Raw genomic sequence first — 22,933 nt, 5'->3', positions numbered from 1 at the left:
AAGTCCAACAACGGTGCCGCCAGACCGACCAAAGGTCTCTTGTCGCGCTTGGGCTCCTCTAATTCCGACAAGCCTAACGCGCTCACCTCGGCCGATCGCAAGTTTTTGGCTCGAAGAGCATCCTTGGACCGCGAAGTGGCTCGACAGGAAGCGGCCGAAGCTGCGCGCAAGAGGGAGCTGGAGAGGGGAAAGAGGAAGAAGGAGGAAGCTGCAAAGAGGCAAGAGGAGGTGAGGAAAAAGGAAAAGTATGCGAAGCAGTGGGAAGTGTGGGAAGAGGTTGGGAGGAGGGAGAGAAAGGCTGGACTGCCTCCGCCGGATGTGGTGGAGAGGGATGTTGGTGGATGAGAGGGGAGCAGAGAAGGGGGAAGCGAGACGAGGCGGTCTCTTTCCAGGTTCCTTTCGAGGTCCGCCTTCGTTTGGATGTGCAATGGAAGAGAAATTGCGAGTGCATGCATTGCTGAGCGTGAATGATGGTACGTGTGCGCGGGAGAGTGTTGCTCGAGCGATTTGAGCGATGCAAGCCCCCTCTCCGCAGATGGATGATGGGTCACGCGATCTTCGACACGCCGTCTTCTTCGCGAACTTCTAAGTCCAAGTCTCCTCGTTCAGGCGAGACGGAACTGCCAAACCATCGTCTCATTTGCAATTCTCTCTTTTGCTCTGTCTTGGGCTCTGCTTGCGCATCTTGCCCATCCGACGCATCATTCCCATCCGCTCCCTCCTCCTCAAAAGGCGTCTCGCACAAATGCTGGCGTGGCGTCGGAGGCATGAAATTGTGCCAGCCCTTGAACGGTTTGGCTGTTCCTGCAGGCACGAGAATGTTTCCTTGCATGATCCTCCTAGCTGTTCGGGTCATCACGATCGCCGTCGGTTCGGACCTTTTTTGATTTGAGCGCGACGCAGATCTCTTGGCAGAGGCGGTAGATAGACCTGCTGGTTGACCCACCGTTAGAGAGATGATGTCGGGAGAGTGCAAAGATGTGGACGTGCTCGGGGGAGAAGCGGTGCGGGTCGCTTGCGAGGAAGAAGGACTGATCTGTCCTCCGCTGGCTCGAAATGCGCGCGAGATGACAGAGTCATCGTAGCACAGAGCTGCCGTGGCCGCGCTCAGCGTCGTCGCGGGGACGGTTCGGTGGACTTGCTGTGGAACGCGGCAGGAACGGGCGCGTCAGGAACGGGCGCGTTACTTGCCGCATCCTCCGCAAGGCTGAAGCGAGAGCGCGCGCGCGTACTACTCACACCATTGCTCAAGGCTCTGATGAGCACATCCATCTCCGACGCTTCGATGCTTTGACCTCCCGTGGTCTTGTAGGCGGCTTTGGGATGCACGAGACAGATTTTGGGCGCAGGTGGAGAAAATTTAGAGCTCAAGCTAGCTGAGAGTTGACTCGCTTCGTAACGGATCTTTTCTAGGCGACGCATCAGCTCGCCGTCGGTTTCGAGTACCGATGGGTGGTCCACTAGCTGATCTAGAGGAATGCGCAGATCTCGAGCATCCACAAAGATGGTCGGAAGGCCTGTATCTGTCACTGTGACTTTCTGTGACGGGGGACCAGGATCTGAGACTAGAGGAGATACGCAATGCGAACGCAACCTCACACTCACTGTCTCACTTTCATCGATCTTGATCGAGTCTACTGGCCGGCCAGTTGGAAGCACGTCGCTCTCCAGGGGGCTCTCGATGACGATGGCCGGGCCTGTTCCCGGAACTCCAGCGATGCTGGCCTCTCCCTCGGTACAAGGCATCCACCTCTCAATCTCTTCTTCCCAATAGACAGGTACTCTAGCCTTGACGACCTTGCCTGTATCATGAGCCAATATCCTCAATACTGCCGAGGTTGTATCGCCGGCTTCGACTTGGGAGGATGGCGGCAGCGAAGCCGAGATCTGCGACGAACCAATCGCGCTGGACAGATGATAGTCTGCTACGGCGGCTACCAGATTGCCGCACGTAGAGCCCCAATCGATCTGCGTTCCGTTGATAGGTACCTGTCCAAAGCGATACACACAATCTGAAGCGCGCTCAAAGAGGTATCAGGATGCATCGCAAGCGCAAGGGGGGGCGAGGCAAAAGAGCCCGCGCGACTCACCCCAACCTCGTTCTGCATGCATGGACATCTCGAAATTCTCGCTCCATGCTACGCCAGGAAAGGGATGGCCAGCTATGCGCGCCAGCTTGCTCCAATCGTCGGCTGGTGCACTGACTATGGCGCACTTGGAGAGGGAGGAAGCGCCGCCTCCCAAGCCGGAGATTTGACGCATATCCGGGTCGGGCGAGCCTGAAATTGGGGCATGTCAGCACGAGAGAGAGACGGGGTAAGCGAGCGGGGGCGGCGATGCAACGCCACGCGAGAATTCTGCTCACCCACTGCGTGTGGACAGAGGGGAGAAAGCAAGCGTTTATATGAGTCACCGCTCCATGAGCTGCCGGAAATGACTCACTAGCGGCGCATATGATGCGATCGCGTGTAGGCGCATCAAAGCGAGCCAAGGAGCTCGGCGAAAAGATCAGACCCCTGCTCGTACCTGCGTGCGGTATCATGACATTCCCATCGCAGACGACGAGCAGAGCAGCGTACAAGGACACGTTGAGAAGGAACAAGAGGTGAGAGTGAGCGGAGCATAGCATATACGCCACCATTGCCGCACTGCACTCCCAAGGAGACGCACCGCCGCGATAGAAAGTGGCGGAGATGGATCGCAGGTGGTGCAGCGCGTGCAGCGCGTGCATGTGCGCGCTTGCGGATGCCATCTTGACCTCGACGAGACGATCGAGTGCATGGGCGACGTCGCTGCCTCCCTCTTCCTCCAGAGGACTTCTTTTGCCAGTTCCTGTGGAACGGAGCGTCCGCCTATAGTGGCCGCTTTGGAATGTATGATGATTGATCTGCTCCTCCACAGTCTTGCACGCTGCACGCTGCACTCTTGCCTCTTGATGCTTGATTGCACTCGCGATGTGGCTGTCGATGTGGTGGATGTGAAGCAGAGCAAAGGAAGGGGAGGAGGAGGGGACATGCTAACCCCCCCGCCCGCCTACTCTCGCTCGCCCGCCCTTTGCCCCTCCACTTTTGGCGCGCGGCCACGCGGGGCGGCTGTGCAACACGTGATCGTGCCCCCGATATACGCTAAAAGTGGACAGGCGCGCATGAGCACCGACGGGGACTTCGGACACGATCTTCCCAGCAGCGCAATCAATTAAGCGCAGCGAACGAGCCAAGTGAACGGGAAGGGAGGAGGTGAGGTAGGCGCATGTATGCGATGCGGTCCTTGCTGATGCACATCAGCAGATCAACACTCGTGACTCACCACTCTGACCGCGCACTCCTCGCACTCTGATGACAATTTCTCTCTCTCTCTTTCTCTCTCTCTCTCTCTCTCTCTCTCTCTCTCTCTCTCTCTCTTTCTCTCTCTCTCTCTCTCTCTCTCTCTCTCTCTTTCTTTTGCACTCGTGACTCCCCTCTCGACTTGCTGATCAGCAGCATGTCTTCTCACACCCCCGCATCGCCGCCGCCTGCCATCAACATCACCTCCCACTCTCGCGCCTCCGCTCATCTAGCCCCCTCACGTCCTTCAGGCTCTCGCACCGCTTCATCATCACGCTCACTCAGTGCTTCCTCCGCCAATGTCAAAAGCACCAGCACCCAAGAGTCTCGGACCGGATCTGAGGAAGAGGGGACGACGACGATGATGACGATGATGATGATGCCTCCTCCGCCGAAGATTCCTGCTTCGAGGCTGTGGGACGCGAGCGAAGCGAATGTGGTCAGATCCAGATCGGGCACTGTGCTCACCAGAGGATTGGTGCTCAAGGCGGATGGCGGAGGTGAGTCGGTGTGGCTGTGCTGGGGCAAGGAATGCGTCGTGGGAGCTGCTCTCTTGCTGTTGTAGGACTGCTCGACTGCTCGACTGCTCGACTGCTCGACTGCTCGACTGCTCACTTGCTCACCTCCTGCGACGCTCAACACTTTACACTTCAGCCAAACGTCCGCGTCTGGATTTGCACCTGCAAGGTAAGGCTTCTACTCTCTCGCGCGCGCCGCTCCCCTCGAGCACTTCTCCTGACCAGTCACGCCTCTCGCACGCTTGGCACAGGCGCACCCAACTTTCGAAGAGCTGATTGCGACGAAGTGTACGGCTGTGCTCAGCCCACTTCGGCAGGTCTACGAGGCGTGCTGAGCGTTCTCAATTGTCAACCTGCTGGAAGCTCTTCCTACGCGCGAGGCAGACCGATCGCAGGTGGTGTAGCTGCCGCACGATCACGCAGTGCGGATGTGAAGCGCGACGGCAAGAGGAGCAATGAGGCGGTGTCGGCTAGTCCTAGACTGGACGCGCTGCCTGATCAGGCGCGTGCATTGGATACGAGCGCAGAACATCGAGCTGCTTCTGCTGATCCACGAATTGCGGAAGCTCAAAGAGCGAGGGAGAGGAGTTCGACGAGGCAGGCGGGTGGAACTGAAGAAGAAGAAAAAGCGCCAACGCGCAAATGCGTGTGGTTCTGCACCCGAGAGGTGAGCGAGAAAGCGCAGACTGCGAGTCGGGCTGCAGCAGCACCTAGCTAATGCGCCTCTCCGCGTCGACACCAGGAACCGATCATCTACATTGCCAATCGACCATACGTGCTTCGGGAGCTGGACAGTCCGATGCAGACGTACAGCATTTCTCAGAGAGCCGATAATCTGGAAGTGATCGAGTCGAGATTGAAGCAAGATCTGCTGAGGGAAGCTTCGAATTGGGGAGGCCTAGTCTTGGTGCACGAGGAGGATGAGGAACAGAGATTGACGCCTTCGTGGGTCGCTATAGAGCCTGATACGGTGCACACTGTGAGGGAAGTGTACGAAAAGGCAAAGGCGGAAGGATGGGCAGTGGATTATTATCGCATTCCCATTGCTGCCAGTCAGAGCATCGAGGATAATTAGTGCGTCGATGTGGCGATAGCGCAGCTTCATCGCCTATATAATCTGACGCGCAGCACTCCCCGCTCCTGCGGACTCAGCCTCGATGCGTACGTGCGCATCCTCAAAGAGCTCGATCCGCTGCGCACCTCGGTCGTGGCAAATTGCGGCATAGGAGCTGTGCGAACGACGATGGCGATGGCGACGGCGGTCATCATTCGACGCAGACAAATGATGGTGCTGCACGGCTACGATTCGCTGAGCATCGAGCTGCACAAGTATGGCTCGCACTCCAACTCGCACGGATCGACAGCGGATGGGAGAAGACCTTCGGCGGGTGCCGCCAATGCCGGACCCCAGGGTATGGGAGATGCGCTGGCGAGAGCTTCGGCTCAACACCAGTATGCGCAGACCCTGCTCAGGCTTATGCAGCTGCTTGCAAATACAGTCGGAAGCAGCAGCAGCTTTGACTCGAGGACTATTCTAGACACTTTGCTAGGCAATCCTTCCCTATTTGACGCGTTCCAGAGAGCATTTAGGGGAGACTACGGCATCATCAGGTCGTTGTGTGGGCTGTTGGAGAGTGAGTCGAGCGGGCGCTCCCGGATCCAGAGGAGTCGCTCATACCTTGTCACCCCGTCGCAGAGGGCATCGAGAGCAAACGCGTGGCGGACATTACGCTGGATGCGTGCGGCGCAGTCGTCAACCTGCGCGAGCAGATCTTGACGGAAAGAGTAGCCTTCGCAGTGGCCAAGCATGATCCCAAAAAGGCCGACTTGGCGGATGTCCAAAGAGATGCGCTTCACGTGCGAGGCGATCATGCGGCTGCGCGACTGGGTCGAGCAGTGCGAACGCTGGAGCAGTACGTCTCGCTGGTCGTCTTTGCAGAGTACAGCAGCGGGAGCGAAACTGCTGCGTTCACGCATCGATTCAGCACGTACTTGAAAGGGAGACCGGAGGTGTGGCACACGATCCTCAGGATCAGAAGCAAAGGAGCCCAGCTTTACCTTTTCGACCCCTTGCAGGATCTCAGCATACTTAGCAGACCAGGCGCGGGCTTGCCAATGTCCAAAAGTCAAATCATGGGAGGCAAGTCTGGCCTGCATCGAGCGGTTGGAGCGGCCACCGGCACGTCTGAACAACCTGGAGACGAGTTTGCCGACCACATTGTCAGGAGCAGAGCAGGAATCGTGCTTCGTGCAGGCATGCTGTGAGTAGTGGACTGCTACGCGCGCGCTCGGCCGTCGCGTTGCCCAGCTCACAACTCTAGCGCACGACCACGCAGCTTGAAAGAAGATGTTTGGAGAAATTTTCTGCAGCGCAATGTCTTGTTGTCTAGAGCTGCTGCGGGTGTGGGGACCGTGCCTGGAGCAAATCTGCTTCGCCGAGTACCCGAGACGAACATCTGGGTGACGGGACAGCCCACTACGCAAGGTATTGCTGGCATTCTTCGAGCCATTGCTTCCCAAGTCGCACCCGATCGCGAGGCGCGGGCGCGCAGCGCGGTGGCGGTGACGTGGCTCAATCTGCGAGAGGAACCGCTCTGTCTGATCAATGGCAAGCCGGTCGTACTGCGACAGCAGGGGTCTTCCTTGCGAAACGTGAGGGAATTTGCAGGCATATCGTGGGACCGTCTGACGCTGCTGGAAGATAGACTCAAGACGGACTGTTTGGCCGAGCTAGAACTGGGAGAGGGGAAAATTTTGCTGCATCACGAGACGGACGAAGGAGATGTGGCTCCCCGATGGGAAGAGACGCGCGCGGAAGACGTGCAGACGCTTCAGGAAGTCATGGATAGTGTAGCTGCTCAATTCGAAAGGGACGAAGCGGGTGCAGTGACGCTGTCCTACAGGCGCATACCCATGACGGCCGAAAGACCACCGGATCTGGCCGACTTTGACGCTATTGTCAGACTGGTCGTCAAGGCGGATCGAGAATGCGATGCGGCAATCGTGCTCAATGACCAGCTTGGTAGAGGAAGGGGCACCCTCGCAGCCGTCATTGTTCTGCTCATCAAACGCTGGATCGATCGACATCGCCGAAACGATGCTTTAGCGAGCTCGACGCGACGAGCAGATGCGGATTCGCAGGCGCAGGTGGATGACGTGTCTGGCTTGCAAGCCAAGGCGCTCAGCTACCACGTCATCAATACTCTTTTGCGCATCGTGCCGCACGGTTTGGAAGTAAAAGCTACGGTAGACGAGTGTGTGGACATGTGCGCGCAAGGCGGAGCTACGGCAGTGAACCTGCGCGAAGCGATCGAGCACTCTCGCTTGCAGGCCGAGGAGGCAGGAGAGACGAGCAAAAAGGGTAGATCCTTGTTGCAGTCTTCCATCATCAATCTGAGACGCTACTATGAGCTGTGCGTATTTCAAGCGTACCTGTCCGCTTCCATTCCGGACACGCTCGACTCGTTGCCCAGCTTTGAGCATTGGATCAAGCGACAACCAGTCTTGGAGACGCTTTCCGCCGAATTTGCAAAGGCGGCCATGCACACGGTGACGCCACTGCAAAAGTTGGACAACTTTGAGGGAATGGCGCTTCAGCAAGAAGTGCAGGATGTCGTCGCGAATAGGAATGGCGGTGTACTGTCGGCGTACACGATGCTCAAGTCGGACATGTTCCCTGGCTTGGTGAGTTGGCAACGTGTGTAGGAGCTTGCAGCAGCAGCCAAAGTAACCGAAGTTCATCGCACCTTCACTTCTCAGGCCAAAATCGCCCTCTCCCAGATCGAGGGCATCCCCAACCTTCGAGGCGTGTCTTTGGTACTGGATGCTAGCGGGGACACACCACCCCGAACGCCCGTCTCGACGGCCCCAACGGCTGCAGAGCTGAGAACTTGGGGACACGGCATGCCCTCGATTGAGGGTCTGCGCAAGGGCCTAGAGCATATGGGAGCTGGACCGGGAGGTTCTCAAAGAGTTGTCGCCTCTTCGTTGAGAGAGGAGCCGGTCCTGTTCATCAAGGGCAGACCTCACGTTCTTCGGCTTGCCGATCAGCCTTTGACCAATGGTGAGTGGGTGTGTGTGCGCTGAGAGAGCGCCTTCAAACGCGTTTGCTTACCCTGTGGTCTATCGCTCTGCAGTCGAAGCGACGGGCATCACGGTGAACGTGGTCGAGTCGATGGAAGCATCTCTGAAGGATGACATTTTGCTAGAGATTGAAAAGTACAATGGACGGGTGCTGCTGCACGACGAGCTAGAGCTCGAGGGAGGCAGGTTCGAAATCGTTCCGCAATGGTTCAGCGTATCCCCTTCCGAGGTCTTGACGCCTCGAGAAGTGTACGAGACGGTGGCGGCGGAAGGTTACCGGGTGGATTATGCCCGCATACCCGTTACGGACGAACAGGCTCCCGTACCTGCTGTATTTTCGGAGCTGGAAAGCCGCGTGCAGTTAGCCCTGCGGACAGACTCTAGTCCGGCTTTCAATTGCCAGATGGGCCGAGGACGGACGACTACGTGAGTGTGTTTTTGTGTGTCTCTCTCCCGCGGCGTGCGTCGGATAGGCTGGCGAATTTGCTGACGCGAGACCACGCGCGAGACGCGCAGTGGACTGATCATCGCCGTGCTCGTCACGACCGTGAGCCACTATGCAGAAGATCTCATCGCGGCCGAGAGCGGCTCTACATTCCCCAGCGCACTCTTTGGTCAGGTGTCTGGAGCCGAGGAGGGCAGCGATTTGCCATCGCAAGATGGCGACAAATTGTCGCTCATGGATGGCGCCAAAGATGCGATGGACAATAGGGAGGATGAGCTTTGGTTGGCTGGAGAGTATCGAAGCGTGCTCCAGCTCGTCGGCGTCCTTTCGCACGGCAAGATGGCCAAAAAGCTGACGGATCGGGTGCGTTGGAGAAGAGCAAGCAGAGAGCGCTAGGCGTCATGAACGCAGGCTCATCCCCCCCCCCCCCCCCTCCATCTTCTCGTCGCCTCGTAGGCCATTGACGCGTGCGATCAGGTGCAAAACCTCCGCAAGGCGGTCTACGACGCCAAGCTGCGTGCTGAGAATGCCGACGCGGGTACAATCAAGCATCGTCATCTCTCAAAAGTCTACAACAATTACTTGCAACGCTACGTGAGTGTGGGCGTCTGCTCGCCGTTGCGGTCTTTGCTTTTGCTGATTGCGCAATCCTGCTGCTGCTGCTGCTGCTGCTGCTGCTGCTTGACTTGGCAGGGCTATCTGATCGTGAGAACGCGCTTCGGCTCACCACGCTGCCTTCTCGCAATAATCTTACACGCTCTCTTTTTCACCACACTCTAGGTCTTCGCATCGTACCTGCTAGACAAGGCGCACTGGGCCATCGAAGGGGACGATCAAGACGACGCCAGATCCGTCGTCTCTAGAGCTTCCACCACCGTCTCTGCTGCCGGCGTCATATCTCAGGCGACGGAGGGAAGACATTTTCCTAGCTTTTTGGAATGGCTCAAACCGAGAAGAGAGATTTCTGACATTCTTCGAAAGAAGTTGGAATAGGGAGGCACGTCTTTTCACGTTGTCTGTAAGAGGGGCGCAATTCTGTGTATTGGGATGAGGTGTAGCATGCAAAAGCGCGATTTGCGATGCGACGTGGCTCGACGATGCTGATTTGTCTGTTGATGGGCCGTCTTTTGCTCAGCTTGATCGTACCCTGCATTTGCATGTGCTTGTTCAAGCACTCTTCGTGTTGGAAGACGTCATGCGTGCAACGTTGCCGCCCTGGCGTGCCGTAGAGATCAAGGCGCGTCAGCTGGGTTTTCAAGAACTAAGCTGCCAGGCGGCTAGGACAAGGTGAAGTGCCAATCGGCAGCACAACATGCACCGCAAAACTCACGCTCAACAACGTCTTGATCCTTCCGTTCCACCTGTTGTTCATCTCCTTTTTGGAGCGCGTGGTCATGTTGTACTTTTTGCTGAGAGACTTGAGAGCTGCATCGATCGCGTTGTAGTCGGGCGTAAAGGAGGCAAGGATGGCATCGAGAAAGACTTGATCCTGCGTATGGCGTTGGGGGAGGTGGTGGAGTAGGAGCGAGCGGGATAGGAAGAGCAAGGCGAGCGAGAGGGATGGAGTGAGTTTCGGCTCGGCTGTTCGCGCAGCGCAGGTCCTTCATGGAGAACATGCAGTCCCTTCTCACCTCTGCGGCGGTCCATGGGGGGTTGCGCTGCGGGTGATGTGGATACGGTCAGCGGGTCATGTGAGCGGCGCAATGGTCTGGACACGAGGGGGGGGCGGACGTCGAGCCAATCGCCCCCCAGAACAAGATTCGGCCTTTGCTCACAGCTTTGCCCTCTGCAGCATCGTCCTCCTTCTTGGCTCGCTTAGCTGGACTCTTTTTGGGCGTCTGCTGCGAAGGTGCTGCACGTCCACGTTTCTTGGGCGCGACAGTCGATTTGACCTCTTGCTCTTGCTCTTGCTCTTGCTCTTCTTGGTACTCGGAGCCCGAAATGCTAGGCTCGGGAGTCAATACATCCCCCTTGAGCTCAGCTTCCTTTTCTTCTGCTACATCCTCTTGCTCTTGCTTCGACACTTGTTCGCCCGTCGAGCCTTGTTGAGCCGACTTGTCGCTTTGAGAAGGAGAGGGCGAATAGGGTGGAGTAGGAGTGTCGGATAGACCTCGCTTGGGTTTGGTAGCATTCTTGGGTGGCATGATGAGCACTTTTGTGGAAAGGGCGGGGAAGAGCGGTGGTGACGGTGGGCAAGGCGAATCACTTGAAGGGACTGGAGAGAGCTGCGAGTTGAGAAAGGGAGTTGTGTTCAAGAAGAGAGCCTCAGATTTTCGTCGGGAGGGGGAGCGCACGATGTCGAGCTGGTCTGCGCGTTGCTTCCTTGGCCCCACGCAATGGCGAAAAGAGCTCATCAGCGATGCCTTGTCTCATTCTCGCTTCGTTTTGCATCCATCATCGGATCTTGAGCGGGCGTGGCTGTTCGAGCGATGGGTTCAACCAGCGCTGGATGTTCAAGCCACATTTACCCGCCCGCCAATCCATCAAATCAAGAGGGTGTCCATTCGCGCAGTCTGATCCTTATGCAAGACATTGCTCGAGGTTGATTGATCACCCAGAGCAATCAAAATTTGTAATCTGCCAGCTGCGCGGCAACAAGACAGCTCCTCGATCTGGACGTGTTTTGCATTTCACGGATTGCAGTGGTGAATCGCTTGATTGATTCGTTCATTTGGCTCGAGTGGACGTGCACGAGCGCGAGCGCGATGCGTGCGTATGTGTGAGTCGAGATGGTCATTTCTCGTATACGCCGTCAGCATGTGCAGATTGGTGGAGCAGCATGTATGCTGCAGCGACGACACCTCTTGATCGAGTCTCGACTGCTGATCAGCCTCAGATGAAAGTGTCTCGTCCACGCCTCGTGTCGAGAGTGATACAAAGTGCGACGTCCATTGCATCGAGCCTCGCAACATGTTTCACATGAATGAACCCTCACTTCCAGCATCTTCCTCTTCGCTTTGCTCCTCTCGCACTCCTATCCGCTCAGCATCATCTCCTGCCGCACTTTTCTCCTTTTCCTCCTGCGCCTTTGCTCTAGCTTTGCGTTCCTTTTCCTCCTGCGCCTTTGCTCTAGCTTTGCGTTCCTTTTCTCTCTGCGCTGCCGAGATGGCTTCCGAAGAGTAGACTGCATTCGAGTGTGAGATGCGTCAGATGCTGATCAATCGACTTGCGAAATGAAGGTGCCAGCTCACGATTCGAGTAATCTTGCGAGGCTTTGGCTTCTTGTCTCGCACGCTGTTCTGCCAATTTCGCATTTCGCTGCAAGTTAAAAGTCCCGGCGCGTCAAAGAGAGGAGAGAGAGAAAGAGAGAGAGAGCATGATCAATCGGCAGACCGAAGCTCATCTGTGATTGGAAACCTGCGCGACCGACTGACCTCCTTCACAGCCACTTCTTTTCTCTCTCTTCCCTTTGCCCTTTCCCTTTCCTGCCTCACAGCCTCGTGGTCCACAAGCTCTTCACGCTTGGTCTTGTTGAGCCTGTTCAGAATCGCATTGTCTTTCGCTGCGATATGGTGACGCCGCACTATACGGTCGTTGTGGAATTGCACGGCTCCCGTTGCCAAGTCTCCAGTTTTCTTGGTGTGTGCGGCAGGGTCAGCGAAGAGTCGTTGCACATGATCCGAGACGATTCTCTCAGGGGCTTCTACTGGCCGCCAGCAAAGCCTTGTGCACGCACCTTGACGTTGGACCAAGGCGTGTAGATGATGGTGACCGTCTGCTTCTTGTTGCCTACTCGAGTGCAAGTTGTGCGATGGTTTAGGTGAGGGCAAGCAAACCACCTACACTACGCGTCCCTCACCTTCTATACTGTTCGCCTTGGTGAGCTGTCCAATATCCTCAAGCAAAGTCTTTGGTATTTCCTCCCATTTCATATCCTCTTGTAACCTGAGATACACATGAGCCGAGCTCAACTTATCCACATGAAACCAAACATCCAGCTCATCGCCATACTTTAACAACACTTCATTCTCAAACTTGTCTTTGCCCATATACAGCGATGTCGGCGGGCAAGTGACTGCATGGGCTTGGCGTGAGGAAGTGAGGTTAGCTGGACAGCGTGGACTGAAGATGCACAGAGGCGGACCGGACCTGCATGCTGCCCGCGAGGAAGGCGCCTCCGCTCGCGAACGGAGCCCTGACTCTGCCCGGACTCGCAGCTCACCTGTGGATGTGAAGAAGAGGACCATCGTGTGAGCAAAGCGGCGGAGATGCTTTGATGCAGAAGCAATGCCGCGAATGGCGAGACGATCGGCGAGTGACAAGCGACGGCCTTTGCAGGAGACCCGCACTGGTTGCGAAGAGAGAAGCTGGTGTGTTTCTGGTGGGTGTGCATAGATATATATAGTTGCAGCCGCGAGGCGTGCCTGACCGCGGCGCCTTTCATGGTCACGTGAAGCCAGACATCACGTGACCGAATCTTGTCGCCAGTTGAGTTGCCTGCGTCTGGAATTTTTTGCACGCCTCATGCAGCTAATACAGGCGCAAGAGGCGGGGCGGGGCAAACCAAAATTTTGGCTTCTGGACGGCCGACGCGCGAGGCGCAGAAGCAGCAGCAGCAGCAGCACAAATGCTCTTGGCCTGCCTGACAGTCTCTGAGTGCGAGTTGCTTACCTGCTCCAGACGATCACAAAGCGACACTTTCTACCATCACCACCGCCCGAGCAACACCGCACGAGCGCAAAAGTCAGCAAGCTCGCCCTTCCTTGCTTGCACCGGCGACGCGACCCTCCAGCAGACCCATCTCGACGCTGACAGCCCGCTCGCTGCTCCCGAGCCGAGGTTCGATTCCAAGCGCCTGAGCGCAGCACCACCTTGACCTCATCTCGAACACAGCGACTGGCCTCCAGCGCACACACAGGCATACATCATGGCGACGTTCAAAGCGAGCATGGCGCCCGTGCCTAGCGCTACACAATTCTTGGACATTGTGCTGTCCAAGACGCAGAGGAGAACACCCACCGTGGTGCATCCGGGATGGAAGATTACGCGCATTCGATCCTTTTACATGCGCAAAGTCATGTTCACCAGAGATGCCTTCGTAGAGAAGCTGGATGCCATCCTCACAGACTTTCCCATCCTCGATGTGAGTTTCCGAAGAGCCCGCCCGCGTCGTACGTCCAGTGTAGCTCAAGCTGACCCTGCTTGCATGCGTTGATGTTGCGTGTAGAACTTGCACCCCTTTACATCCTCTCTGATGAAGTGAGTGGCCGTATGAGCATGCCACCTCTCGCACCGCATACATGCTGACCCAACCCTTCGTTGCTTAGCGTCCTCTACGACAAGAACCACTACAAGCTGGCACTTGGCCAGCTCAACACTGCCCGTCACCTCATCGATCAGGTGGCAAAGGATTACACGCGGCTCATCAAGTTTGGTGACTCGCTCTACCGCACCAAGCAGCTCAAGCGTGCAGCCATGGGCCGGTGAGTGGAAGCGTAACGTGTGCGTGATCCTGCACGCACAAGCTGATCCTTTGTTCCACAGCATGGCCACGATCATGAGGAGGCAAAAGGACCCGTTGGCGTACTTGGAGCAGGTCAGGCAGCACATTTCTCGTCTACCAGCCATCGATCCATCTACGCGTACGCTGCTCATCTGCGGCTATCCCAATGTCGGCAAATCATCCTTCATCAACAAGGTTACGCGCGCAGATGTGGATGTGCAGCCCTACGCATTCACCACAAAGTCGCTCTTTGTGGGACACATGGACTACAAGTATTTGCGCTGGCAGATCATCGACACGCCGGGCATCTTGGATCATCCGCTAGAGGAGATGAACACGATCGAAATGCAATCCATCACTGCTCTTGCTCATCTTAGATCCGCAGTGCTTTACTTTATGGATCTGAGCGAGCAGTGCGGCTATACCGTCGAAGCTCAAGTGGCGCTGTACCACTCCATCAAGCCGCTCTTTGCCAACAAGCCGACGATGCTCGTCATCAACAAGATCGACGTCGTCAAGCTCGAATCTCTCGAACCGTCCAGAGCAGCGCTAGTTCGGGAAATCGTAGAGGAGAGCAATGGCAAGGTGCAGCTTGCAGAGATCAGCACCTTTACGGAAGAAGGAGTCATGTCGGCCCGAAATGCCGCTTGCGACGCATTGCTGGAATCCAGAATCGAAGCCAAGTCCAGAGGAGGCAAGGTCAACTCCATCACAAACAGGTTGCACGTCGCTCAACCTAAAGCTAGAGATGATTTGGAGAGGAAACCGTTCATTCCCGAAGGATTTGTGGCGGGCAAAAAGTACGACAAGGAGGATCCCAACAGGCGCAAACTCGAGCGCGACGAGCAAGAGGAACGCGGCGGTGCTGGTGTTCACAATATGGACATGAAGAGTGAGTTTGGCGCGCGCGCGCGCGTCTCTGGTACACGCGCGTGCGATTGACATTTCGCTCGACTTGATTTTGCGCAGAGAATTACTTGATCCCAGAGGAGGAGAGGTGGGACAAGATGCCCGAGTTCTACAATGGAAAGAATGTCGCAGACTTTATCGATCCAGAGTGAGTGGGGGGCGCAAGATGTTGACGCGTGCGTCCAGGTGCTCACCGCATCGCGCTGCTGCCTGCAGTATCATGGAACGTCTCGAGGAGTTGGAACAGGAGGAGGAGAGATTGGAGCAGGATGGATTCTATGACGTCGAGAATGAAGAGGAGGAGGACGATGAAGCGCGAGAAATTCGCGAAGCTGCAGAAGAGATTAGGCGAAGGAAAGAAGAGGCTCGTCTGGCTAGTCGCGAGGTGAGCATGCGGATGGACCAGATGTTTCCTGCGTCAACGCGCTGAATCGTTTTCCCCAATGGTGCTCCAGCGCAAGCACATGAAATCTCGCTTGCAGATTCCCCGCAAGATGCAAACTCGCACCCTCAGCGAGATGGAAGAAAAGCTGCGCAGCCTCGGTATAGACCCGAGCAGCATCACTGCTCGCGCCGAATTGCTGGCCAAGGCCAAGGGCATTTCCCTCAAAGCGAAGAGGAAGCGAGGTGCGGACGATGATGACGAGTCGATGGAGGTGGATGCAGCAACAAAGACGCGCGATGAGGATGCGTGGTCCGACGACGAGCAGGAAGGGTCGATGGATGTGGACGGCGAGGCGCCTGGCGGCAAGAAGCGCAAGGGCAACACGGGCAAGAAGCTTGCAGCGCTGCGAGGAGCTACGGCTGGTGTGGGCAGCACGACGAAATCCGGCGGAGCGATCACTGCGCGGGCGGGAGCGGTCAGGAGACCGACGAAGAACAGACAGACGGCGGGACTGGCTGGCAAGGCTCAGGTTGAAAAGGCTCGCGAGCTAAAGGATCTCAGTCTGAGAGAACGCAATCGACTTGCCAAGGCTGGTGAAAGTGATCGAGCCATCAAGGAAAAGATGCGTGAGTGGAGTACACGCGAAAAAAAGACGATGCGGCGTGTCCTTGCTGAATATTGCTGCCTGCTCCCTCTCGCTCACCATCAGCAAAATGGCTCTTTGCTGGAAAACGTGGCAAGGGAACTTCGAGGAGCAGATGAGCGACTCGAATGGCGGCCTTTTTCTCCTCTCTCTCTGCCCTGCAATCCTTGTGTACATTGCCCACTTGCCCCGCTCAGCTCAATCGATACTCGTAGCGGATGCGCGCATCGGGGAGGACATGTTGAGGCATTTCGTTGCTTCGCGCTGGACTACTCTTTTGTCAGCTCGACGCTTTGACGCTCGGCCAAGCTTTGGTGCTTTTTGGGCGACACGTCACTCGCTACTACTAGCGCGGTGAGCGGGACTCGGGCTTGACGGCGCGCGCGCGCGTCGTCCGGAGGGTGGTACTGGATCCATCTTTCGATGCGCCTCGCATGAGCCGCTAGTCCAGTTCGCGATGTCGTCGCCAGCGTCGTCGTTGTCGTCTCGGGCGCCTTTTTGTGCTGCCTTGTCTTTTTGCTCTTGACCAAGCGACTTCGACCGCGTTCGGGCGTTGCTGCACTGGGAGTGGGAGTGGCGCTGCTTGGCACTGCCAAGAGATCGATGGGTTGGAGAATTGCGTGCAGAGCCGCTTTGCGACGAGTGACTGGAGGGTGTGCTCTGACTGCGGTGAAGGAAAGGTGCGCGTTGCAGCTCCTCGAGCGCTTGACCGTCCGACGTGGAATTTTGCGGCGCGCTGTGACTGCTGCTGCTGCTGCTGCGCGAAGCTTCTTCTCTTCGCAGCTTTGCGCCCCAGCCTGGAAGGATGCCATGCTTGAAAGGCCCCCTTTTGGCATCTTTGGAGAAGAAGCGCCATAATGCTGGACTGATGTTGCTGGGTCTCGCTGGCTCGGGCGAGATGGAAGCGGATCTGGATCGAGTCGACTTTGGCGCATCTTGCCACTCCTGGGGCAGGACTCTGGGAATGTCGACTTGTAAAGCCCTGCTTCACCCAACCCTGCATTTACGCCGTACCGAGGATCTGCATTGCCTTCCGCTAGCACCTTGAGCCTCGCAGTGTGTCGCGCAGATGCGCGAGATGCGGATCGGACAGTTGCTGGGTCGGGCGATCGACTCTGTTCGAAGGAGCGATGGATGGATGGCAAAGAGTCGGCCGGACTGCTTCCTCGAGACGCTTCGCGGGAACGTGCGCGATTGGCGTAGAATGCCGCTCGATGCTCGGCTGTTCCGTAGGCGGATGATGCGGATGGGCTTAGCAGCAGCGGAGAGACGTCCAAAGGACGTTCGTACGAGCCTACTGGCTCGGAGCGCACCGAACCTAGCGGAGATGCGCCCGATGGAGCCTTGCCGTTGGCAGAGTTCGTCTGTTTTGCTGGCTTTGCTCTTGGTCAGTTTGCGCGTGACAGAGCGCCAGGCACCGCGGAGGGGACTTCGTCTTGTCAAGACGCGGGTTGGAGAAAAGCTTGCACTTCCTTTGCGTGCGAGCAGAGCAGGCGGGAAAGAAGACTTGCGAGAAAAGTATGCGAGCATGTTGCTCCAAAATCGATCCTGGACGGCACAGCGAGACGTGGAATGCAGCGCGCAGCGTAGATACTCCACAAGCGGCACATTGGCGCTAGCGCTTGCGCTTGCGATCACGAGAAGCGGGATTAGCGAGCAACGGCGTCTCATGGTCAATGAAACCTAAAGCATGCTCAGGGCGACCACAGCTTGGTGAGGATGGTCTGATCGAGTCTGCTCGTCATGCATCGAGCAATTAGGAACTTAGAGCTTATAGAGTGGCGTGCCCAGGGCCTCGGATGCGGCAGATGTAGACGAGTGCGAGACCAGCTGACGGCGTTTTGCCTGGCGAAGTAGAATCGAGGAGCGAAGAACGGAAAAGATGGGCATGGTATTCGCGAAGCTGGTACAATAGGCGATCGGGATCCTGTATGCAATCACTCTCGCCATCGCGAAGAGAGCGTGCAGCCGAGATTTGCAGAGGCGTGGGTAGCAAAGCGGCGCTGCGCCACTGGCGTGCCCGCCCGACGTACGCGAGCTCCTTTTGGTCGCATGTTTTTGCACAGTGATGCTCAGCAGTATCGCGCTGTAAAGAATCCATGGCGTCAGCCTAACGCTCTCCATGGGGCGACATACTAAGCTTCCTGTGAAGATCGAGAGTGCGGCAGCTGGGGGGGAAGTTAGAGCGAGGCGATGCATCAAGCGGAGGATTGGGTCGTGCTACCGCGCGCGTGTCTCCGTGCGTACTCGCAAAGGCACGCGCCATTCACTTCATTTCGATTTTCGAATGCCTCTCCGAGCATCTTCAACGGTGCTTGCTGTACGTCCTCGTCAAATCATCCAAAGCGGTAGCTTCCTGCTCGTTCGTGTGGGCCTCGTCAAGTCATCCAAAGCGAAAGCTTCCTGCTCGTTCGAGTGGGGGTTGACGTCGACACGCGTCGCTTGCTCATTGTAGTCAGACTATGAACGTTCTCTTCTCGATGTTACATCTCGAATCATCTGTGCTTCTTTTTTCCCTTCCTCTTCTTCGAAAAGCCCAGAAACCGCTGAATTCTGCCAGATCTCTCTTCATCCCTCCTACTTTCGTGCTCCACATTCTCCTCGTGGCTGGACACGTATCCCGAAGCGCTCGAGATCTCGCCCAGACTCGATACGTGACTGGACGTTCGTTGAAAAGCTGGATGTTGCCTGAAATGCGGATTGCCGAGCGGGTCGATTCCCCGCGGAACTTCGACGAGGAGCTCGTGCGTTCGTAGTCTGCTATCCTCGTTTGGCTGAGCATGCAAGCCGTGCTGAAAAGGTCCTCTATGTCCTTCGGAAGAGATCCAGCTCATAATCTCACCACCATGCGCAGAAGATCCGGCGTTCCAAGACCCATCGGCATCGAAAGTGTATGGCGGAGAACCCATGATGGAGAAGCTTTGCCTCAGCTCGTCGGCTGGCGTGGAGCGAGAAGACGATGGACTCCTCATCGACTCGCGACCATCGACGCTTTTGCCGCCTTCCGCTTGGTCGTTCGACGCGCCCTCATCGCCGGATCTGAATGCTTTCGAACCCTTTTTGGACAGCTTTTTAAAAACGCTTGACAGAGGGTGCGGATCGCGCTTGGTGAGCAGCCAGGCGGCTCTCAAAGTTTGAGTGATCTCCGAGGTCGGCGCATGTGCAACGCCACGTGCCGTGAAAGTGCGAGACGCTGGCAAGGCAAAGGCCGAGCGTGTAAAGGCCATCATCGCCAGCGTGAGCGTGCCCATGGTGAAGTTTCGCATGGCAGAAACAAGCTGCAGCACGTCCAAGAGCGCGTTGAGAGAGCTGCGCGTGGCGGTGAGCGACGCTGCTAGCGGAGGGTCAAAGATTGTTGTGAGCGCGCTGATGTGGATGGCTTGACTTTACCTCCTTTGATGTAGCGAAGTGAAGCGCTCGTTACCCCAAGACACACACACTGTATTTCAAGCATTTGGGTGGGTGCGGAGATTTCAGAGCTACGGGCGCATGTATGCGTCCGTCGACCAAACACGCGCAGGTGGCGAGTCCTGGCGCGGACAGAGCAAGGTGGCGGTCGTCTTCCAGCAGCAGCAGCAGCAGCAGCAGCAAACGTTGCTCGAAGCGAGCGGTACGCGAAAAGTCGACGAAAGGTTATCGCGCCACCAAATAGCGAGCGCATCGTCGTCTTGAGAATGGCGCGAAGATGAAAGTCACACCATCAGCGGGTTTCCATACGTGCGCCCTACTGACTGGCATTCACGATTTGCTGATCAGACTGAGTCGTGTAGTCACGAGTCAGCTGCGGCCGATCGAAGCTGGACGAGGCACGCGTGTGAAGTGCGAAAGCTCAGCAGCTATGCATCGCGCACCATGCGCGGTCCTCGCGGGGGCAGCGCGCATTCAGCAGCTGCACACGCGCGCGTATCCTTCTTGGGATGCTCGCTTGACGGTGTTCAGACAGCACAATTGACCAGACTGTTGTGGACCTCCACAAGAGGTTTCGCCGAGCTGATGCGCGCGCGCGCATCTTCGCTTATCATCCAGCAATTAAAGGAGCCAAATGGCGAGTAGTGGTGAGTGGTGGGAGACTCGATGGTGATTGCGAAATGCGTGCATGGGCGACGCTACACCCTCCCTCCCTCTGCTGCTGCTCACCCGCGTGCGTGCACTCGGCCCTTCTTGCACCTCCCTCTTCTTCCTCGGCGAAACCTGGCTTCTGCTGCTCTGTATTATACGACACGCATACGATGTGGTGGTCGTGATTCCTGTCGTCAAAAGGCGAGCGAGCATCAGCAGCAGCAGCGCTGAATCGCTTGTTGACCTGCTGCGTGTGCGTGTGTGGAGCTGCTGGATGGCTGCAGTGGCTGATGACCGACCCGCGCTGCTTAAGCCACCTCGGTACTCGCGGCTCACGAGAGTGGAGGAGGCGCGGGCGCGGGCACACATGCACCCATCGTGCAGGCATTCACAATTCATGCATGCAGCAGCGAGAGCGAGAGCGAGAGCGAGAGCGAGAGCGAGAGCGAGAGGGAGGACTCGACCGACGCGTTGAGACGACCAAATCACGAATGACGAATGTCACACGCACACGCACACGCACACGCACACGCACACGCACACGCACACGCTGTCTGTCTGCTCCACATCATATCTCCCTCTCTCTCGTCGATCTCTCTCTTCTCTCCCTGTGCTCGCAGCTATATAGGCGCTCAGCATCCCCTACGCTAGCAATTAATCGCCCACGCTGACTCGGCAATCGCGATGCGCCATGCACGCGAATCGCCCACGCACCCCCGCGGGTTGCAGCAGCAGCAGCAACTGCAATCACCTGCCGACTCGTGACTGTATATACATGACCTACATAACATAATATACACGAAGCGAGGCGCAGCAGCAGCAGCAGCAGAGGCGCAGGTACGACTTCTCTGTGCGCGCGCGCCTCTCAATTGATATCTATATATGCGCAAGGTGGTGCGTGCGCATTCATCTCCTCGGCGATGCCGCGTATCAGGAATCACGAATGAACACTCACTCTCACACTGGCGACTTTGACTGTAGGCTTCCTTCCACACAGGCCTCCTTGCGATTATACAGCAAGCCTCTTGGTCTGACCAGCCTCTCCGCTCGCACCAGCACACGCATCCTGCATTCGCTGATCTACCTTTCCTAGTCGTGGCCTGGCCACCTAGCTCTCCCTTCTGCAGCAGGCATCCATCCCCCGACTCAGGGTCCACCGCTGCCGGAAGCACCAGCGGAGTTTCAAACATCTGACCACTCGCCACTGCCCCAGCAGATCTCGCGCCGACACCTAAAGTTCGCCGCCGCGCCGCCCGCCGCCCGCCGCCTTGACCCCCATCAAGCGCGAATCTTTTGGCCTTTTGAATAACGTCCCTTTTTGCAAGCCGTACTCCCATCTGCTCACGCTGCCGACCTTTGCAACTTCACTTCATCAAATCCTGCGGCCCTTCAGAAACGCAAGGCGTCCACTGAAGTCAGGCGTAGCGAGCTGCAGTCTGGAGAAGTGCGACGCTACAAAGTGGACACCTTTGGCAGCACGCCCATCTGCACAGACAAGGTCTCACAATGGCACCAGCAGTGGTCGGCGGAAGCGCTCGGAATGGTAGTGCTGGCTCGACGAGTCGTGCCAGGGACGTCGAAGTCCTGATCACTGGCTTTGGTGTGAGTCGCCGAGTCGAGGCGTGCGGCGTGTTTGTAAAGGACACGCCCACACCGCCGCCGCAACCTCTGCTGACTCTCGTGTCCGGATGTATGCGCTGTCATGGATCACGCACAGCCATTTGGCTCCATCGGGAAAGATGCGAACCCTTCATGGCTCGCCATCAAAGAGCTGAACAATACATACCTGTCGCTGTCTGAGCCGCCTGGTACAGGAGACGAGGCAGGAAGCAGCAGCAGCAGCAGCGCACCCATCGAGTCCGGACCTCGCATTCACATCCAGGTGCTCCAATCAGCCACGGTCTATGCCCACGTCCTATCCCTCGTGCCGCGCATACACGGCAACCCGCCATCTGCCCATTCGGAGCCCTACATGGATCCGTCTGGTGCTCCCGCACCGGACGACGAGGGTCCGCAAGGTATAGGGGAGCCCTACCCTATAGGATACACGCTCCGCCATCCCGAAAGGGGTTACGACTTTGTACTGCATTTGGGCGTGGGCTATCCAGGCGGTTTGGCGGTGGAGAAGGCGGCGCACAAGAGGAGATACCAGATTACGGATGCAAAGGGAGAGTTCGCACCGCGCGCGACGGACCAGAGCGATGTGGCCTCTGAGCTTTCCAAGGCCGAAGAGAGGGAGAGGGAGCGCTTGCAGAGAGCTGCGGAGAGGGCTTTGAAGGAGCAACAAGCACGCGCCGCCGAATCGAATGGTCAGGAGAAATCGTCGTCGTCGCCGCCGCCGCCGACAAACCTGGAAGAGGAAGCCATCGCATCGTTTGGACCTCGGCTTTGCAGGACAGCGGCGCAACCTCCTCCCCCTCCAAAGAGGCTCTTCGATCATGCTTGCCTTCGCGGCTTTGCGGAAGGCTACGAGCAGTTCAAGGATGTGGAAGAGACAAACGTGGACACTGATGGGCTCGCAAAGTTCTTGAGCGCGAGGGGCACGCCCGTCAGGGAATCGGACGATGCCGGTAGATTTCTGTGCGACTTTATCTACTACGCCTCTTTGACGGAATTTCAGCGGGCCGCTCATCGGCTCGAAGGAGTTGCTGGAGCGAGGCGAGATGCCGACGACGAGGCGGATCAACAGCAAAAGGCGTCCCCCATCACACCCTTGTTCGTGCACGTTCCGCCAGAGGGACAAGACCTGACTCTAGAACAGGTCAGAAAGGGCATACTGGACGTCGTTTGGTGGAGCATCGTTGGCGAGAGAGCCAGATGAGAACGGATGTGGGCTCGAGTTTTGCGCGCGCGCCCCATACACGATTAGGCGGGGCACACTGAGAGTGGCGCAGTAGGAAATACATGGGCGTTCGCCAACGACTTTATGATACGGTGTCTGCGTTCTGAGAGGTAGCGTATTCAGGAGCACCTTGAAGAGGGGGACCGGCTGCGGCCTGGCGTGCCATGCCAAAGGCAAGAGCGCTTGTCGTGACGGTGCTTTTGCTTGCTTGACTCGAAGCGTACACTCCACAATCGGCGCAAGCATACAGCACTCATGCGCGGATCTTACGAGTGGGCGGGGG

General features: G+C 57.2%; 7 protein-coding genes across 7 annotated transcripts; 3 read left to right on the top strand and 4 right to left on the bottom strand.

The window, feature by feature from the left end:
* Positions 1-547: 547 nt before the first annotated feature.
* IE81DRAFT_335595 (hypothetical protein) lies at positions 548-2,542 on the bottom strand (the record flags this gene model as incomplete). Its single annotated transcript, XM_025515448.1, has 6 exons — positions 548-784; positions 815-1,141; positions 1,240-1,539; positions 1,606-2,012; positions 2,091-2,279; positions 2,443-2,542. 6 exons carry the CDS (start codon positions 2,540-2,542, stop codon positions 548-550), a joined length of 1,560 nt encoding a protein of 519 aa, XP_025366640.1.
* Positions 2,543-3,404: 862 nt separating this feature from the next.
* Positions 3,405-9,497, top strand: IE81DRAFT_326487 (hypothetical protein). The gene is made up of 13 exons (XM_025514830.1): positions 3,405-3,823; positions 3,978-4,010; positions 4,093-4,508; positions 4,584-4,915; positions 4,994-5,475; positions 5,538-6,102; positions 6,178-7,525; positions 7,601-7,904; positions 7,978-8,350; positions 8,441-8,732; positions 8,826-8,963; positions 9,063-9,074; positions 9,150-9,497. The coding sequence occupies exons 1-13, from the start codon at positions 3,481-3,483 to the stop codon at positions 9,360-9,362; spliced, it is 4,851 nt and encodes a 1,616-aa protein (XP_025366639.1). The 5' UTR covers positions 3,405-3,480; the 3' UTR covers positions 9,363-9,497.
* A 39-nt stretch (positions 9,498-9,536) lies between these two features.
* Positions 9,537-10,753, bottom strand: IE81DRAFT_369052 (hypothetical protein; the record flags this gene model as incomplete). Its single annotated transcript, XM_025517206.1, has 4 exons — positions 10,145-10,753; positions 10,001-10,027; positions 9,700-9,858; positions 9,537-9,584 (listed from the first exon to the last, which is right to left on the bottom strand). The coding sequence occupies exons 1-4, from the start codon at positions 10,721-10,723 to the stop codon at positions 9,537-9,539; spliced, it is 813 nt and encodes a 270-aa protein (XP_025366638.1). The 5' UTR covers positions 10,724-10,753.
* Positions 10,754-11,284: 531 nt separating this feature from the next.
* On the bottom strand, positions 11,285-12,556 carry IE81DRAFT_335593 (DUF814-domain-containing protein; the record flags this gene model as incomplete). Its single annotated transcript, XM_025515447.1, has 6 exons — positions 11,285-11,406; positions 11,561-11,627; positions 11,744-11,944; positions 12,046-12,098; positions 12,169-12,384; positions 12,532-12,556. The coding sequence occupies 6 exons, from the start codon at positions 12,554-12,556 to the stop codon at positions 11,285-11,287; spliced, it is 684 nt and encodes a 227-aa protein (XP_025366637.1).
* A 433-nt stretch (positions 12,557-12,989) lies between these two features.
* Positions 12,990-15,985, top strand: IE81DRAFT_326485 (putative NOG1-nucleolar G-protein required for 60S ribosomal subunit biogenesis). The gene is made up of 8 exons (XM_025514829.1): positions 12,990-13,452; positions 13,537-13,568; positions 13,637-13,792; positions 13,854-14,704; positions 14,782-14,869; positions 14,938-15,106; positions 15,177-15,732; positions 15,816-15,985. The coding sequence occupies exons 1-8, from the start codon at positions 13,237-13,239 to the stop codon at positions 15,866-15,868; spliced, it is 2,121 nt and encodes a 706-aa protein (XP_025366636.1). The 5' UTR covers positions 12,990-13,236; the 3' UTR covers positions 15,869-15,985.
* A 33-nt stretch (positions 15,986-16,018) lies between these two features.
* On the bottom strand, positions 16,019-19,506 carry IE81DRAFT_369049 (hypothetical protein; the record flags this gene model as incomplete). The annotated part of the gene is made up of 2 exons (XM_025517205.1): positions 18,294-19,506; positions 16,019-17,132 (listed from the first exon to the last, which is right to left on the bottom strand). Exons 1-2 carry the CDS (start codon positions 19,013-19,015, stop codon positions 16,019-16,021), a joined length of 1,836 nt encoding a protein of 611 aa, XP_025366635.1. The 5' UTR covers positions 19,016-19,506.
* A 1,822-nt stretch (positions 19,507-21,328) lies between these two features.
* On the top strand, positions 21,329-22,925 carry IE81DRAFT_23986 (hypothetical protein). Its single transcript, XM_025511211.1, has one exon. The coding sequence runs from the start codon at positions 21,511-21,513 to the stop codon at positions 22,627-22,629; it is 1,119 nt and encodes a 372-aa protein (XP_025366634.1). The 5' UTR covers positions 21,329-21,510; the 3' UTR covers positions 22,630-22,925.
* Positions 22,926-22,933: the final 8 nt, after the last annotated feature.

Source organism: Ceraceosorus guamensis, assembly GCF_003144195.1.
Source record: "Ceraceosorus guamensis strain MCA 4658 unplaced genomic scaffold IE81scaffold_114, whole genome shotgun sequence".
Classification (NCBI taxonomy): domain Eukaryota; kingdom Fungi; phylum Basidiomycota; class Exobasidiomycetes; order Ceraceosorales; family Ceraceosoraceae; genus Ceraceosorus; species Ceraceosorus guamensis.
The sequence above is the reverse complement of the archived record's forward strand: the minus strand, read 5'-3'. Positions and strand labels throughout refer to the sequence as shown.

Bases quoted from the DNA above. Each gene is read 5' to 3' on its own strand.
- IE81DRAFT_326487 (XM_025514830.1), top strand. From the start codon at position 3,481: ATGTCTTCTCACACCCCCGCATCGCCGCCGCCTGCCATCAACATCACC. The intron at 8,351-8,440 runs GTGAGTGTGTTT...CGAGACGCGCAG, and splicing joins GGCCGAGGACGGACGACTAC to TGGACTGATCATCGCCGTGC. The intron at 8,733-8,825 runs GTGCGTTGGAGA...GTCGCCTCGTAG, and splicing joins CCAAAAAGCTGACGGATCGG to GCCATTGACGCGTGCGATCA.
- IE81DRAFT_326485 (XM_025514829.1), top strand. From the start codon at position 13,237: ATGGCGACGTTCAAAGCGAGCATGGCGCCCGTGCCTAGCGCTACACAA. The intron at 14,705-14,781 runs GTGAGTTTGGCG...GATTTTGCGCAG, and splicing joins TCACAATATGGACATGAAGA to AGAATTACTTGATCCCAGAG. The intron at 15,733-15,815 runs GTGAGTGGAGTA...GCTCACCATCAG, and splicing joins AGCCATCAAGGAAAAGATGC to CAAAATGGCTCTTTGCTGGA.
- IE81DRAFT_23986 (XM_025511211.1), top strand. From the start codon at position 21,511: ATGGATCACGCACAGCCATTTGGCTCCATCGGGAAAGATGCGAACCCT.